Source organism: Drosophila yakuba, chromosome 3R, assembly GCF_016746365.2.
Source record: "Drosophila yakuba strain Tai18E2 chromosome 3R, Prin_Dyak_Tai18E2_2.1, whole genome shotgun sequence".
Lineage (NCBI taxonomy): Eukaryota > Metazoa > Arthropoda > Insecta > Diptera > Drosophilidae > Drosophila > Drosophila yakuba.
Genome location: NC_052530.2, coordinates 14,624,959 through 14,640,594, shown reverse-complemented (window position 1 = coordinate 14,640,594; position 15,636 = coordinate 14,624,959). Strand labels below are relative to the sequence as shown.

The window sequence follows — 15,636 nt, the reverse complement described above, 5'->3', positions numbered from 1 at the left end:
ACAATTTTTGCCCCCGAAAGATGGACTTCGCTTTGTGTTTCTTGGTTTTCCGAGGGGGTTTCCCCTCCTTTTGGGTGTGTGTATTTTTTCAATCTGGTTTCTGGTGCTTTACTGGCACTCGGGTATACAACATAGCCATTTTTGGTTTATTTACCCTAGTTGATTGCTTTGTTTTCGTTGAATTTTCATTTTTGATGCTTTTGTTTCGCCCGCAATGCAAGTCCCACAATTGGGGGCGGCAAACGGACAAAGGGGGCGTGCCACCAGGCACAACATGGCCGCAATCATCAACTTCAACTCTGAGTTCTGTCCGTTGGTCCGTCAGTCCTCCGACCCGTAAGTTGTACTTGAAACAGGTCAGAAACTTTCCACCAAAGTGGTTTGTATTAAGTCAATTAAAAAGTTTACAGTCCTGCTGACTGCCTGACTTCTGATGCCCCACCCACAGGCACTTCCACTTCCACTTCCACTCCCACTTCCAGTCCCAATCCCCAACGTCCATTGTCTCTGGAGGCCTTGGAGGTCCTTAGCATATTTCACAAATTTCCCACAACAACATTCATTTGGATTCGGGATTTGTTGTTGCCATTGTGGTTGGTTTGGTGTGTGGTGAGAGGAGGAGAAAGGAAGAAGCGGAGAGGCGAAGAGGAGGCACTCGCCATAAACTAAATTACGCTTGTTTTCATCAAAAAACTTTGTCCTGGGCAATTATTTGTTAAGATTAATTAACACTTCAAATAAATATTTGCTGTTGGCGTGTCGGTAATTTTGCAAGTGCCGGCTGCACTTTCCCATGTAGCATCCATTTCTGTGGCAACTAAGCTCGGATTTCAGCCCGACTTTGGACTCTCTAATTGGGATAAGTTTAGTGTACGAATGGCATTATGCATTTGCCGGCATAGTTGGGCGCACAAATTTACTTTTGCCACCAGAGATTGGAAACTTTATGCACTTTTTCTAAATGGACAGTCATGCAGTCATTTCAAATCCGAGACCTTTAATTGCAATTGGAATAAAGCGGAGACAGCAGCACCATGTACGCCTTTCTGAAAATACTTTTAATTATAATTTAAACTTGTTTTTCAGTGCTACCTAAATTCGATCCGTTCATTTCGGGCGTACGACATGCGTACAAATATCACGACTATCTCGAGGCCAATTGCAGTACGGAAATGTCAAGTCCGATGGCCAAGTTGACGTGGTATATTAATAATAAAACGGTAAGTAGATAATAGAAATTGATAAAAAGAAAACCTTAGCTATTTGCATTTAATGTTATGATAATACTGTTGCATGCAGAGCTTCATGTAATTCTTGTGCTCATTTTTCCGGGTGTAAAAGAAGGAACCTAATTTTTTATTTGGCTCTTTGACCCAGTCGCTAAGCCAACCTTGGCCCGGCCATGGAACCTGTCCAAATGTTGATAGAGTACTGGGAGAGGTCTGAAAGGCACGCCCGCATGTGGTGCACAATTTGACTTTTAAACCCAGCGCTTTCCCATTTCCATTTCCGTTTCCGTTTGCTTCCGGCCACAGGCACCTGGGCACAGTTTGCAGCCGCAAATCAACGAAGTCTCACGCAACGTGGACGGCTTTCACCTGTTCGCCAGCCACCTGCAGTTGCGACTTCACCTGGACGACCAGCGGTTCATCAGCAAGAGCGAAATGCTGGAGCTCCGGTGCACGGCGGACATCATGGGAATGGCAGCCATTAGGAGGGAGAGCAGGGTGCGGACTACCATCCTGGCGCTGAAGGATGCCGGCACCAAGCAGCGGCTCACCGAGAATGGATCCTGCATCACTGGACAACCAGGTGAGTTGGAAAGCAGTTTCACTCAGATATCACCCAAATATCCTTAAACGAAACATGTGCTACTTAGCACTTGACTTAAGTGAGATAAAACCTTTTGTTGGGTTTCTGAGAAAGATTTTATTTTCACTTATGTGTATCAAATATTAACGTTGTGTATTCCTGTTGTGCTTTCCAGCTTCCCTTGCCGCCTGGCTCCTGAGCCTTGTCCACATCCTACGCTGGCAAAGCTCCCAGAGTTAGTGGCTGGCACTGACTGGCGCTCTGTTTCTGGCCTAAGTTTCCAGGATTTGCCTCCAAGTGCAGACACTCAAAAATGAAGAGAAATAAGATAGACACACGCGCCAAGTTAAGGCGAATTGGATGATTCGCAGGATTTCGAGCCAAGTGAAAAGTTAACAAGCCACGGCAGCAACAGTTGAATTTGTATATAGTCGAAATCGAATTAGTCTAGGTCCGAGCAGGAAGCCCAGCCATTTCCTACATAAGTGTAATGCAACATTTATTTATGTATGAACAAGCCAACGGAAATGCAAAACCAAAAACTCAACACTGAATGAAAACTATAAAGAATAATTTAATAACTAGGTATATGAACTTAACATTTGCTACCAACTACGATTATATGTCAGAATAATTTCAATAGAGGAGTAAAATTTGAATATCAACAAATTTACACATGAATATTTGAGCACAGAAAAAAGGAACACACACAATCAATGGCAAGTAAACTTAATTATTGTATGTGAATTGTTAATTGTATTAAATGATGTATGGGAAATAAATAAAAAAAATTCAAAAACATACACCATTCATGTTTTTAGAACTACTTAATAAAACATACAAAGGTAAGCACATTTGTGAATATTATACAGTCGGTAAACATTCGAAAGCCAAATATGATGAGCACACATTTACACACCTCGACAATGGTTATTTGATTGCATTGGGTGCTATATAAATTTAAATATATTCATCCCCTGGAAACAGCATGATATGAGGGTTTTCTTCGCCTCGGAAAGCGTTCCCTGTAATGCAAGCCCAAACTTCCTAATTGGATCTCCGATGGAAGGGCATCCCACACTGGATAGACGTCAATACAATCATTACTCATCTTCCTATCTGATTTACTTCTATGCCAACAATTCTCACGATTTTTCGGAAGATTCCAGCAGCACCACAAGAAGCTCAAGGCCGTGGAAAGACGAATCAGGTGCATGTATTGGGGTAAATCACTTGTTTTCACAGCAGACAAAATGCCTTCAACCACAAGACCTGTAGGGTTCCAAAGGAGAGCCAGAGCCAGATGGACACCCGCCATGTGAAGGATTGTAGGACGAATGAAATGTTTTGTCGCAGTTATTCTTTGACTTCCGATCATGCAAAGTGGTCCAACTTGGAGTAGGTAAATGTGGATGGCAGCAACAAATATAGCCGAATTCAGATCAGTATCCTCGGACCTCAGTGGCTGGCAAATTATGCGAAAAATGTAAATCATTTCGATTATAACTAGTAGTCCAATGTTACAGATGGTTCCGTATACATTACAAGCGTGCATTCTGAATTTAAAACTAAAAATTTTAACAGCCTAATAGTTTCTTATATTTTAAAATCAGACTGAAAATGAGAAGTAAACTTTGTTTAAAAATTCAATGGAATATAATGACGTTTACTTACATTTTACCCAAACCATTAAGTAATTGTCGAAGGAGCTTTCGCCGAATTGATACATTAACAAGTGTTCTTTAATGTTTTAAGTGCTTTCCGTTTCCTAGAAACTTACTGAATGCCTGTCATAGTCAGAGCAAAAAAAAAAAGCTAATCCGAATTCCAGAAAACCAGTAGGGGACGCCTTGAAAACCCGCTTTTCTTTCCCAAAGTCATTTACGTAACTTATGGCAAACAGATACGAACAAACAAAAACAATGCAGAAATGAAAGGAAAATGCCTACAACAGCAAATTCGATTTAGCACCCCCCGCAAATAAATATAAAACCAAACACTTTACAGGCCAGTGAAAAATATTCAACGCATTAGGCTAAATCCGGCCTAAAATATGCAATGGCCAATGGCCGCCGCAGGTAAAAATGACAGCAAAAAAATCGGTAGCAAAAATAACAAGAACAAAAACTGTCAGGCATTGACCGAAAATTATGCATAAAGTGGCCTTGGGCATCGGGAAAAATAACAACAACGAAATTGGAGCAAACAAAGATAAGTTCCGCCGTCTGTTGGTTTGGGATCGCCTTGAGTCCCGGCTCCGGATCCGGATACGCCTCTGACCCACTCCACATCCCACTTCCACCCACGATTTGCCGCGGGGACATTAAATGACGGAAGTAAATAAGCTTGACAAATTTCCACTCATCATTTTTGCATTAATTCTGCCTCCTTTTTTGGCCGAACCGCCAAACCAACAGCCAAGAGACACGGGCACTGCACAAAAAAATCTCCTTTGATTAATCAAAAAATTTACCACTGCCACTGGAATGGGATGAACCAACAACAACAGCAGGCACTGGCGGCCAAAAAGAAAAAGCACGAAGCAAACCCAACAAATTGCCAAAGAGGCGCCGCCGGTGCTCGGAGGGATTTTTTGAGTCCTGGACCAGGCGCCCAAGCAGAAACTCCACTCGTGGAACGGAACGGAAAACTCGGAGCAGTTGCTCAGCAATCTCCAGTGAGAAAATAGATTGTGTTCTTGATTACCAAGAAATATTTAATATAACAATCACTTAAATAATAATATTAGTCTGTGACTTTGCACTATTTAGTTTAAATAAAATATGTTACTTAATGTACTCTACAAATCGAATAAGGCTAAATTTGCATATGGGAACATTGGGTTATTGTGTGAAAATATTTTCAATTCTTGAATCAGGAGCGAAACTTCAAGTCCGGTGCTAAACACCTAATTAAGAAAACTTAATACATCGTTTTCTTAGTGCACGAGGACTCCATCTCTGCAATGTACAGATAGAGATGGCAGCAAACGAAGATTTCACAGATTTTTGCACGCGATTTGTCAGCCCGACATTTCCGGCGACATCACCCTGGGCGGGAATTGGATTTGAGGTGTTTTTTATTGCCACTTCTTATTGCTTTATTTTTCGGATGCCGCAGTCCAAGTTGATTTAGTAAGTCACGTGGCCGCGTAACTGTAAATTGCCCCATCCGGGGTTTTCAGTTTAGGTGTGGGATCCGTTTTCCAAGTCGTGCCCCACAAAGTGTCATCCTCGCCATGCTGTCTCACATTTCCCCTCGCTTTTCTTTTGCCTGCCCGATGCTTTTCCACCGATTTTCGCTGAAGAAACACACTCGTTTGACCGCAGGCTCTGCCAAACCACGTACAAAAGGCGCAGAGCGAAATTTTAGGATGGGTAAGATGAAAGTTGCTCCGCCGCACAGAATATATTTCTTAGAAACTATTTACATTTTGGTTTCTGATAGTATGATTCATACTGTAAATAAAATTATTATGCAATTGTTCTGAACTCTTAGAAATATGTAAATTTACATAAAATTGCGAAATTTAATGCACATAATTAGCACCGTTACTTAGAAAAAATGTATAAGGAGATATTATTACGCAAAATTGCAAGCATTTTGCTACCTGTTATCACCCAAAATATATTAAGCCTAGGTAGATAGGGATTTTCGTATGTGTTTGCAAGCAAAAATAATGTTTACGGCGATAAGACACCTTTTGTATACTGAAAAGTTTCACCAAATTGTTGAAATTTGTCAACAAACACTGAAATTGCTTATCGGCCACTCCGCCAGTCGGCGTCCATGTACATTTCAATATAAAAACCCGGCTAGATAGTACAGGCAATTAGTCTACTGTTAGCCGTCCACCAAAATGGTTCTCCTGCCGGAAAAAGTTCTGCTGCTAGCGATAGCTCTTGCTGCCTTAATGGGCAGCTCCCAGGGAGCTAATATTCTGGGTCTCTTCCCGAGCCTGAGTCCCTCGCACCTGATAATCCAAATGTCCGCGGCTAAAGTTCTGGCCGAGAAGGGACACAATGTGACAGTGGTCACAACGCTGAAGCCAGTGGTTACCCATAAGAGCATAAACGTGATCCAAGTGCCCCTTAGTAAGGAAGAAGCCCAGCAAATGAGTGATTCTATTGGAGCGATGTCCAAGAACGACAACAGCAACATGGCCTTATCGCTACTCCGAATGACGGATCAAATGGACTTCATGATCAGAAAGAATGCCGAGACCCTGATGAACGACCGAGTGAGGGATCTGTACCTGAACAGGGGAAACAAGTTCGACCTGGTTATCTCCGGATACTTCATGAACGATTTCCAGCTTGGATTCGCAAGGAAAGTGAACGCACCCGTCGTCGTATTGGCCACAATGCCTCCCAACCAGCTCTTAAACCCTCTAGTCGGCAATCCCCAGGAGGTTTCCTACGCCGGAATCAGTAATCCTGCAGAGGGCAGTAAGGCCGTTCCCTTCCAGAGCCGTTTAGCTAGCTATATGCAAAGCCTCGGTTTTGGTGTCTTTTCTTATCTTTCCGAGAGGCGTAATCGAAAGTGGTACAAGTAAGTAGAAGGCTGACAAAAATACAAGCACTTTATTAATACAAATTATTAAATTTTCCTATGCAGGGAAGTTTATGACAACGATCCCAACATGCCTGAGTACTCGGAAATGCTGAAGAACACGTCGTTGGTTTTCTTCAGTTCCCACGCACCCAGCGAAGGAGTCATAAGACCTAATGTTCCTTCTGCCGTAGAAATCGGTGGTATTCATATTAAGGACAAGCCGGATCCCCTGCCCAAAAACATCGCGGAGTTCCTGGACAATGCTACAGAAGGCGCTATTCTCCTCAGCCTGGGCTCCAATGTTCAGGGAAAGCATCTGAACCCAGAAACAGTTGTCAAGATGTTCAACGTCCTATCAAAACTTAAAGAAAGGGTGATCTGGAAGTGGGAGGACCCAGAGAACACCCCAGGGAAATCAGCCAATATCCTCTACTCCAAATGGCTTCCGCAGGACGATATTCTGGCCCACCCAAACATAAAGTTATTCATCAACCACGGCGGTAAAGGTGGCATTACTGAGTCCCAGTACCACGGAAAGCCCATGCTTTCGTTGCCAGTGTTTGCCGACCAGCCACGAAACGCAAACGCCATGGTCAAGAACGGTTTTGGCCTCACCCTGAGCCTCCTCACTTTGGAGGAGCAGCCGTTTCAAGAGGCAATCCTGAAGATCTTGTCGAATCCGCAGTATGCCCAAAGGGTTAAGTCCTTTTCAACTCTATACCGCGATCGCCCCATGAGCGCTAGGGAATCATTTCTCTACTGGACTGAGTACGTCATCCGCCACCATGGAGCTGCCCATCTCCAGAGTCCTGTGGTGCACATGAGCTTCATAGCGGCCAATAATATTGATATTTATTTCCTGATATCTGCCATACTTATTTTCGTTTTGGTACTTATTAAGTTGCTGGTTCAGTTTATTTATAGGAGGTTCATCTCGAAGCCAAAGAAGGAAAAAACCAATTGAAATGTAACAATAACTATGTAAATGAAAGAATGAATGACAATATTATATAACTTTTATATAAACATTAAGCACAACTATATATATAAATAAAAAATAACACAAACTCAAAATGCGATTTTATTGTAGTAATAAAGGGGATAAATTATACAAAATATATAACTATTTAATACTTAATATTTTTTTTAACCTCATAGAATGGTTTCAGTCGCTTTACCGAAAACCAGCAATGAGCAAATTTACAGTGGATTTCGATGACTACATTAAGTCATTGGCAACCAAATGTAATTGTTATTTGTTTAAATAAATTTAATCATTTGTGACTTATTTTATGTCAATCGACTAGATAGTAGGTAATGCTTACCCGCTTTTTTAATCCAAGGGCTATAATATTTGCTGCGATAAGATAACACAAACCGTGGCACCGTGGCAGTGCTACTATAATTTGGTTTGAAATTCGATTAAAACCAATGGTATTCGACTTGCTTCTGTTTAAATCCTCATTAATTTATTTTAATATTTTAACATTCCAGATAAAAATCCGACACAAATAAATTGTATCTAAAGTGTATCTTTAAAATTTCAATATTTTCAAATTCAGCCGGAATTAAAAAGCTTTGAGGTTTCTAAAAAACTTTCTTTATTTTCATACAAAAATATAAGCGACTAGAAGATAATTTTTTTAAGCTAAATAGAACAGTTAACGTACTATTAGTGCTTTTTCTCTTTCTTTGTCTCCGATACGAATTTTCTATAAATAAATTGCACTAACAATTTGAACAGCAACACTAGAATTACCAGAACAACTGTAATTAAAACATATATATCTATATTATTGGCGGCGATGAAGCTCATGTGCACCACGGGACTCTGAAGATGGGCAGCTCCATGGTGCCGGATGACGTACTCCGTCCAGTAGACCACTGATTCCTTAGCGGTCATCGGGCGATCCCGGTACAGGGAGGAGAACGAGGACACCTTCTTGAAATACTGCGGATTCGTTAAGATCTCTAGGATGGCCTCTTGGAACGGCTGCTCCTCTAAGGAGAGAAGACTCTGGGTAAGGCCAAATCCTTGCTTGACCATGGCGTCAGCATTTCCGTGCTGATCTCCAAATACTGGCAAGGACAGCATAGGTTTTCCGTGATATTGGGCTTCGGTTATGCCACCCTTTCCGGCATGATTAATGAAAAGTTTAATGTTTGGATGTGCCAGAATATCGTCCTGTGGAAGCCACTTCGAATAGAGGATGTTATCAGACTTTCCAGGAGTCTTCTCCAGGTCCTCCCACTTCCAGATCACCCTTTGCTTCAGCTTAGACAATACGTTGAACATCTTCACTACCGTGTCTGGTTTTATGTGGCTTCCTTTCACGTTGGAACCCAAGGACAACAGAATGGCGCCATCCGTGGCATTACCCAGAAATTCGGCCATATTCTGGGGCAGGGGATCCGGGGTGTCCTTTACTTGAATGCCTCCGATCTCAATGGCAGCAGGAACATTTGGTCGAATTGGACCCTCACTGGGTGCGTGGGAAGCGTAGAAAACCAACGAGGTGTTCTTCAGCATTTCGGAGTACTCGGGCATCGTGGGATCATCTCCAAATAATTCCCTATAAATTCAAATTTATGTAAGTATGCGAACTAAGAATACCAACCTATCAAGCTTCGCACTTACTTGTAAAATCTCTTACTTTGCCTTTCAGTAATTAGATGGAAAAGTCCGTAGAAGACGCTTGAACCGTAACCTGTCAAGCGCTGCCGGAAGGACATTCCTTTACCTTTCTCGACGGAATCGGTAATTGAGGGCACATAGGCGACCTCAAGGGGGTTTCCGATCAATGGGTTTATCAGTTGATTGGGAGGCATTGTGGCCACGACGATGACAGGTGCGTTTACTTTCTTGGCGAATCCAAGCTGGTAGTCGTTCATGAAGTATCCAGAGAGAACCACGTCGAACTTGTTGTCCTTATTAAGGTACAGGTCACGAACACTGTCGTCCTTAAGGGCATCTGCCATCTTATTGAACATAAAGCTCATCTGATTCGTCATGCGGAGCATGGACAGGATCATGTTGCTATTGTCATTTTTCGACATCGCTGCAATGGTGTCACTCATTTGCTGGGCCTCCTCTTTGCTCAGTGGCACCATGATCACTTTTATGTTCTTGTGGTTGACCACTGGCTTCAGCACCGTGACCACTGTCACATTGTGTCCCTTCTCGGCCAGAACTTTAGCCGTGCTCATTTGGATGATCAAATGCGAGGGACTAAGGCTGGGAAATATACCCAAAATATTGGCACCATGGCAACCACCTAAAGCACAGATGGCGGTCGCTATAAGCAGAAATATACCTGGCTTGAGAACCATTTCGTCGGAATTTTAGCCGTTTACTGATAGAGTAAGCCGTCTGGCAGTACCTTATATATGTAATTGGAATCCCGCTGACTTCGGATGACCATTCAGTATACCACTGATAAGTGGGTCGTGCTTTCTGCATTGTTGTGATCGGTTGTCGAATAAAACATTTCACAATCATATCAGCTATTTCTCAAAGCTTAAAATGTGCGCGTACAGATAGTGGGTCACTTATCGCGCCAAACAGTTTGCTAATCTGTGTCTGTTGAATAACTAGGAGTTCCGCCTTATCTTATTATTGTTTGGTTTGCGAGTGATAGGCTGGTTCAATGAAAATCATGTTAGACGCTTTTTTACTATATGGTGGGACCAAAAATGAGTGTGATTCTCACCACAATGAATAGTAGTATATTTTTTAGTATTTTAAGTGCCAGTCTGTTGAATGCAAATATAAATATAATAATATTTTTTATATAATTTCCTGAGATCGAGGCGTTTATACGGACAGACGGACGAACAGACGGACATGGCCAGTTTGACTCGGCTATTGATCCTGATCAAGAATACATACACTTTATAATCGCTTCCTTTGTTCCAGTAACAATCATACTTATCAGTGAATCAAATCTTTTACTCTACGTGTATCGGGTATAACAATTTGCTTTAAAAATAAATACTATTTTATTGGTTTTTATAACGATTAGGTTATTTCGAAACTATCATTGCGTCTTCTTCTTTTTCGACTTTGAACACAGCTTACTGAAGATCAGTTTAAACAGTGTCTTTAGTAGGAATATAAGGGCAAGTAAAAGGACTGCAAGCAAAGCGTAAATATCGATGTTATTAGCGGCTATGAAGCTCATGTGCACCACGGGACTCTGAAGATGGGCAGCTCCTCGGTAACGAATGACGTACTCCGACCAGTAGACCACTGATTCCCTAGCGGTCATCGGGCGATCCCGGTAAAGGGAGGAGAAGGAGGCCACCTTCTCGGAATACTGCTGATTCGACAGGATCTCTAGGATTGTGTCGTGAAATGTCTGCTCCTCTAAAGTGAGAAGACTCATGCTAAGGCCAAACCCCTTTTTGACCATAGCATCAGCGTTTCCCGGCTGGTCTGCAAAAATTGGCAAAGAAAGCATCGGTTTTCCATGGTACTGGGCCTCGGTTATCCCACCTTTTCCTGCGTGATTGATGAAAAGCTTAATGTTTGGGTGAGCAAGAATATCGTCCTGAGGCAGCCACTTGGAGTAGAGAATGTTGGCCGACTGTCCCGGGGTCTTCTCTAAATTCTCCCATTTCCAGATCACCCTCTGCTTCAGCTTCGACAACACATTAAACATTTTATCAACCGTGTCTGGACTTACGTGAGTTCCTTTTACATTAGAACCCAAGGACAACAGAATAGCGCCATCCGTGGCATTACCCAGAAATTCAGCCATATTTTGGGGCAAGGGATCCGGCTTGTCCTTAATGTGGATACCCCCGATTTCTATGGCAGCAGGGACATTTGGTCGTATAGGTCCTTCACTATGGGCGTGGGACACAAAGAACACCATTGATGTGTTTTTGAGCAGTTCAGAGTACTCGGGCATGTTGGGATCGTCTCCAAAAATTTGCCTAGAAAGGAAAAACTTTCTTTAGCTATCTCTTGTCCACATCGAAGTTTTCGTTCACTTACGTGTACAGCTTCCGATTACGCTTTTCGGTAAGGTAAGCATACACCCCGAAAAAGAAGCTTGTACCATAAGCGACCAAACGTTGGTGGAAAGTCAAACCTTTTCCCCTCTCCAAAGGAGCACTGAATGCTGGAGCGTAGGAAACCTCCAGGGGATTTCCGATCAGATGGTTCAACAGTTGGTTGGGAGGCAGTGTGACTACGACGATGACAGGTGCGTTGACTTTCTTAGCGAACCCGAGTTGAAAGTCGTTCATGAAGTATCCCGATAGGACCAGGTCGAATTTATTGTCTTTATTGAGGTACAACTGCTTGACCCGATCGTCCATCAGTAAATCTGCGTTGGCCGTGAACAAGAAATTCATTTTGTCCATTGTTCGGAGCAGGGACAAGGCCATGTTGCCACTGTTGTTCTGCAACATCGTTTTGATTGTGTCGCTCAAATGCTGCTCCTCCTTCTTGCTAAGGGGTACTTGGATCACGTTTATATTCTTATGGGTAACTACGGGCTTCAGTGTCGTGACCACCGTCACATTGTGTCCCTGCTCCGCCAGGACCTTAGCCGTCGACATCTGGATGATCAAGTGCGACGGCATTTGGCTGGGAAAGAGGCCCAGGATGTTGGCTTCCTGGGATTCTCCAACAAAAGCAGCGAGCGCTACCGCAAATAGGAACAATCGGCTCGGATTGTGAACCATTTTGGATGGCTTTTGACGGCAGACTGAATGGGTGAATTGAATATATGCTCTTATATGTTAGTTGGATGACAACTCAGTTTGCCGACGATAAGTAGCTCTTACTTATTGCGATAATTATGATAACATGTAAAACAAATATTTCACAACCAATTTTTGCTTCTTCGAGAATATTTTCTATTTTGTTGCTTGTCATTTCGTATACGTAATCAATGTCTTTTGAACAAGATTAGAAATCTAATCTTATCCCAGTTTTGTTGTGTTTGTGCCAATTACATTTAAACTGCATAACCTAAACAAAAAATGGGATTTGAATACGTTTAAGCAAATATATGAGATTAAATAAGTAATTATTAGCCACATTGCGTAGCGTACGGTTGGTATTTAGAAGGCCTTCATGGCTGAGCTCAGCACTAGATGCATTGCGCAATTTCGGCAAAGAAAATGTTTTAAATTAAATGAAAACACGTAAACGACTCCGCTATCCGCCGGAATCTCGGGGTGGCTCCCATGTAGTTTCAGGCAAATGAAACGAAAGCAAAAACAACCGCATAAGAGTCGCTTCTCAGGTGGTAACATGTAGGATTGTTTTTCTTCCACTTCCATCGAAATTCCTTGATTAATTTCTTCCTTCCGAAAACTGGCTTATCTCCCCTCCAGTGTTCCAATTTAAAGCGAGATTTTAATTTAAGCTCAACATGCGTGTTCCCATTTGAGTTTGCGTTAGCTCGGTGTGTGTTTTTATTTAACCAGTTTACAATTGGCCCGATCATGGACATGCGTCTGTCCAACCAATTCGCCTAATGGCCAGTGACACTGATTTAAATTAAATATTTGGACAAACCGGCTGTGTCACTCTGTCAGCACGGATTCAAATAAATATAACCGGGCTTTCACATTGTAGCTGCTGCTATCAATTTCCCCCTTTCCTCTTTTTCGACATTTTCAACTTTTTAGGTTTTCATTTTAAATCAAGCCTTCTCGCTTTAGTCGAGTTGCTCGACTATCAGATGCTTTCTTCTAACTTTTCCTTACTTTTCAACGAATCAAGTACACCCTTTAACTCGGCAACAATTAACGAGAATATAACCTAACTATTATATGACAAAAAAGATTTAATAGCGACCGATTAGACTGTGATTGTATGGAATACAAAACATAATAATTAATAACAAAACATAATAGGAAAATCGGAACAGTCCAAACAATGTAAGCAAACATATTAAAAAATACCCAATCTCAGTCATTGTGCAAAATAAGTCATGTTTGAAGTTCTTTTTTTTAAAAGGATTTGCTGGTGAAATCATTGATTTTACATTTTGAAAACGGGCTGTCAGTCAAAGCTTTGCGAAGTCATGATTCCCAGTTCATGACAAGGACCCAAACCTGACATGCGTTCAACGCGATGATGGCAATTTAAGCTTGCAGGGAATCCCTATATCAAGACTCCACTCTTTGGCTTACCATTCCTGTATCTCGATTTCTACATCAATAGATGAAAGCTATAGAACACACAAATGATTTAATTACGTGATAGCCACTCATAATTTAACAATGATTAGATTATATAAACTTAATGCAGATCCAGTAATGCCTACGCTAAGTAGCTTATAAGAATTAATGGTATCCTTACTGCATCATAATTATGTTTGTATATATTCCTAATATACTAATATTAAAAAAACCTTTTTGTAGTGCATGTTTTGTTTTAATTAAATCGAACATCGTCGAAGGTGTGCGATGTGACAGATCTGCAGTCCCACTCCTGATGTGATTTCACTGAAAGAATGGCCAAAGGCAGTTGTCGTCTTGTCCAACGATTTTTGACTGTTGGCACTTGGGGGAAACTCCAGTAGAGCGGGCGGAAAACTGAATGTGGGGGTGGTTATTTGGCAGGCTGTTTTTCGCACAGCCTGCCGTATCATTGCCAAATTGCATTGACATATTGTTACTATCGGGCATGCCAAGTGTTCTTGGGTTCCTGCGACTGTCAAAATGTCGCGTCACGATTCCCGATCCTGCTGGAGGCAATCGAAATTGCCAATCCATATCCCATCCCCCCTCCCCGTACTGTTGCCCTGCTGCTGCCAGGATATGTCGCCCATAAAGCCTTTGGCTTTACGCTGGGCATTAAGTGGACTTATAATTAAACGATTTGCTCATTTAATCGCGTCCGTTTATCGTCCACTGAACGAGCATGAAAACGAATTTCCCTTCGCTGCAGGACATTTGCGTGGATGTCGAGTGTCGTGTGTTATGTGCCTGTTTGTTGCAGTTAATGTTGTTGTCATTCCTGATTCGCATTTGCCACTAGCCGGAAGATAAGCCGCCTGGAAATAATTGAGAACTCAAACAACAGTCTAAAGGATTTTTAATAATATACTATCCTAAGGTGATACATTAATATATGCTAGCTAACGGATAACTTAAAAAGTTTATAGTTAAATTACTGTTAATTCAGCTACACATTACCTCTAAGTATTCCCAATGAAATTGAGTGGAAAGCGAACCGTATGCTGTTAATACAGTGGAGCTACCATTACCTAACCCAAAATCGAAACAACATCATACCAATTAACTTCCGCAAAAAAAGCGAGTAGACAGGAAGAGATCTTTCGAAATGTCAAATAGGAAGTGCGACCTTCGAGCACGGGTAATATCCCACATGGGTACCATTTAAGCAATCTGTCATATGCCCGCCAAGATGCTTAACTTTTCCCCCACCGCGATTCACCGCTTTTCCTGCTCCTTTTTTTATGACAGGACACGACAAGCGAGCGACAATAACAACGATAACAAGAACAGGAAAAATAAATGGGCAACCAAAGAGGCGTGCGAAAATGCTGGAAAGCCTTATATCATACACTCGGGGAAAATAATTAGCAAGTAAAACACGGCGTATTCTTACATAAGATTTAAAATAAAAAATAAAATCTTTCAAATATATATGAATAATCCTTAAAACAAGTGTTTTATATCTCACAAATGTTTAAACACAATATTAGAGAATTGATAAAAAATAAATAAAACTTATAAGTTGCTAGATTTCAAGATACTTTCAATTGCTGTGTTCTTTTTCCTAACAGCTTTTCTAAAGTTTTAAAATATTTTGTTTAAAGTGCCCAAAAAGCCTATGGAAAAGCGGATAAGACGTAGCCGTGTAGTTATAAAAATTGTTATCTTAAAGCTTCTGTCAGTTCGCTGGCATTCCCCTCCAGGTTCTCCAGCTGTCTGCTGATGAAAACGAAGTTGACAATACGAATGAGTTTCTTATAACAACAGCCGGAAAAGGAAAGGAAAAGGAAAAGCGAGTGGAGGGGCGGATACAAAATGAAGCGGCAGCAAAAAGTGCGAACGTGCCGCCAAAAAAAAATTGGGGGGGTGGTACTCCAGTAAACTGGAGAATCGAAATAGAAACTTTTGGCTCTTGGCTCAGATTGAGCTCTTTTGGTTTGTCCAAGACTCTGGGATAGTAAATCTGGGGAAAAAAAAGACAGCACACGGAATGGATTTTTGTCTGTGTTTTATCTTCTCCCAGAGTTTTAGCAATGGTTTAATAAATCAAAATTACGTTATTTT

At 41.6% G+C, this 15,636-nt stretch overlaps 4 protein-coding genes across 9 annotated transcripts in view; 2 read left to right on the top strand and 2 right to left on the bottom strand.

Annotated features, from left to right (window-relative positions):
* Nucleotides 1-2,615, top strand: part of LOC6536873 — a 38,786-nt gene extending 36,171 nt beyond the window's left edge. For all 6 annotated transcript variants that reach the window (XM_039375598.1, XM_015192490.2, XM_015192491.2 and 3 more), the window contains 3 exons: nt 1,087-1,220; nt 1,536-1,812; nt 1,988-2,615. In XM_039375598.1, coding sequence (XP_039231532.1) covers nt 1,087-1,220; nt 1,536-1,812; nt 1,988-2,052 — 476 coding nt within the window. In that variant the 3' untranslated portion in view covers nt 2,053-2,615. The remainder of the gene's footprint in view (nt 1-1,086; nt 1,221-1,535; nt 1,813-1,987) is intronic.
* Nucleotides 2,604-3,450, bottom strand: LOC26534991. The gene is made up of 2 exons (XM_015192489.3): nt 2,962-3,450; nt 2,604-2,892 (listed from the first exon to the last, which is right to left on the bottom strand). The coding sequence occupies exons 1-2, from the start codon at nt 3,365-3,367 to the stop codon at nt 2,783-2,785; spliced, it is 516 nt and encodes a 171-aa protein (XP_015047975.1). The 5' UTR covers nt 3,368-3,450; the 3' UTR covers nt 2,604-2,782.
* A 2,187-nt stretch (nt 3,451-5,637) lies between these two features.
* On the top strand, nt 5,638-7,433 carry LOC6536872 (UDP-glucosyltransferase 2). Its single transcript, XM_002097405.3, has 2 exons — nt 5,638-6,363; nt 6,430-7,433. The coding sequence occupies exons 1-2, from the start codon at nt 5,672-5,674 to the stop codon at nt 7,328-7,330; spliced, it is 1,593 nt and encodes a 530-aa protein (XP_002097441.1). The 5' UTR covers nt 5,638-5,671; the 3' UTR covers nt 7,331-7,433.
* Nucleotides 7,434-8,001: 568 nt separating this feature from the next.
* On the bottom strand, nt 8,002-12,323 carry LOC6536871. The gene is made up of 4 exons (XM_002097404.3): nt 11,366-12,323; nt 10,406-11,304; nt 9,005-9,707; nt 8,002-8,939 (listed from the first exon to the last, which is right to left on the bottom strand). The coding sequence occupies exons 1-4, from the start codon at nt 12,058-12,060 to the stop codon at nt 8,039-8,041; spliced, it is 3,198 nt and encodes a 1,065-aa protein (XP_002097440.2). The 5' UTR covers nt 12,061-12,323; the 3' UTR covers nt 8,002-8,038.
* Between the last annotated feature and the right edge of the window lie 3,313 nt (nt 12,324-15,636).

Excerpts from the sequence above, each read along its gene's own strand:
- LOC26534991 (XM_015192489.3), bottom strand. The coding sequence starts at position 3,367 with ATGCACGCTTGTAATGTATACGGAACCATCTGTAACATTGGACTACTA. Across the intron at positions 2,893-2,961 it reads CTGGAATCTTCCGAAAAATC|TGTGGGATGCCCTTCCATCG; the intron begins GTGAGAATTGTT and ends ACGTCTATCCAG.
- LOC6536872 (XM_002097405.3), top strand. The coding sequence starts at position 5,672 with ATGGTTCTCCTGCCGGAAAAAGTTCTGCTGCTAGCGATAGCTCTTGCT. Across the intron at positions 6,364-6,429 it reads CGTAATCGAAAGTGGTACAA|GGAAGTTTATGACAACGATC; the intron begins GTAAGTAGAAGG and ends TTTCCTATGCAG.
- LOC6536871 (XM_002097404.3), bottom strand. The coding sequence starts at position 12,060 with ATGGTTCACAATCCGAGCCGATTGTTCCTATTTGCGGTAGCGCTCGCT. Across the intron at positions 11,305-11,365 it reads CGTAATCGGAAGCTGTACAC|GCAAATTTTTGGAGACGATC; the intron begins GTAAGTGAACGA and ends TTTCCTTTCTAG. Across the intron at positions 8,940-9,004 it reads CAAAGTAAGAGATTTTACAA|GGAATTATTTGGAGATGATC; the intron begins GTAAGTGCGAAG and ends TTGAATTTATAG.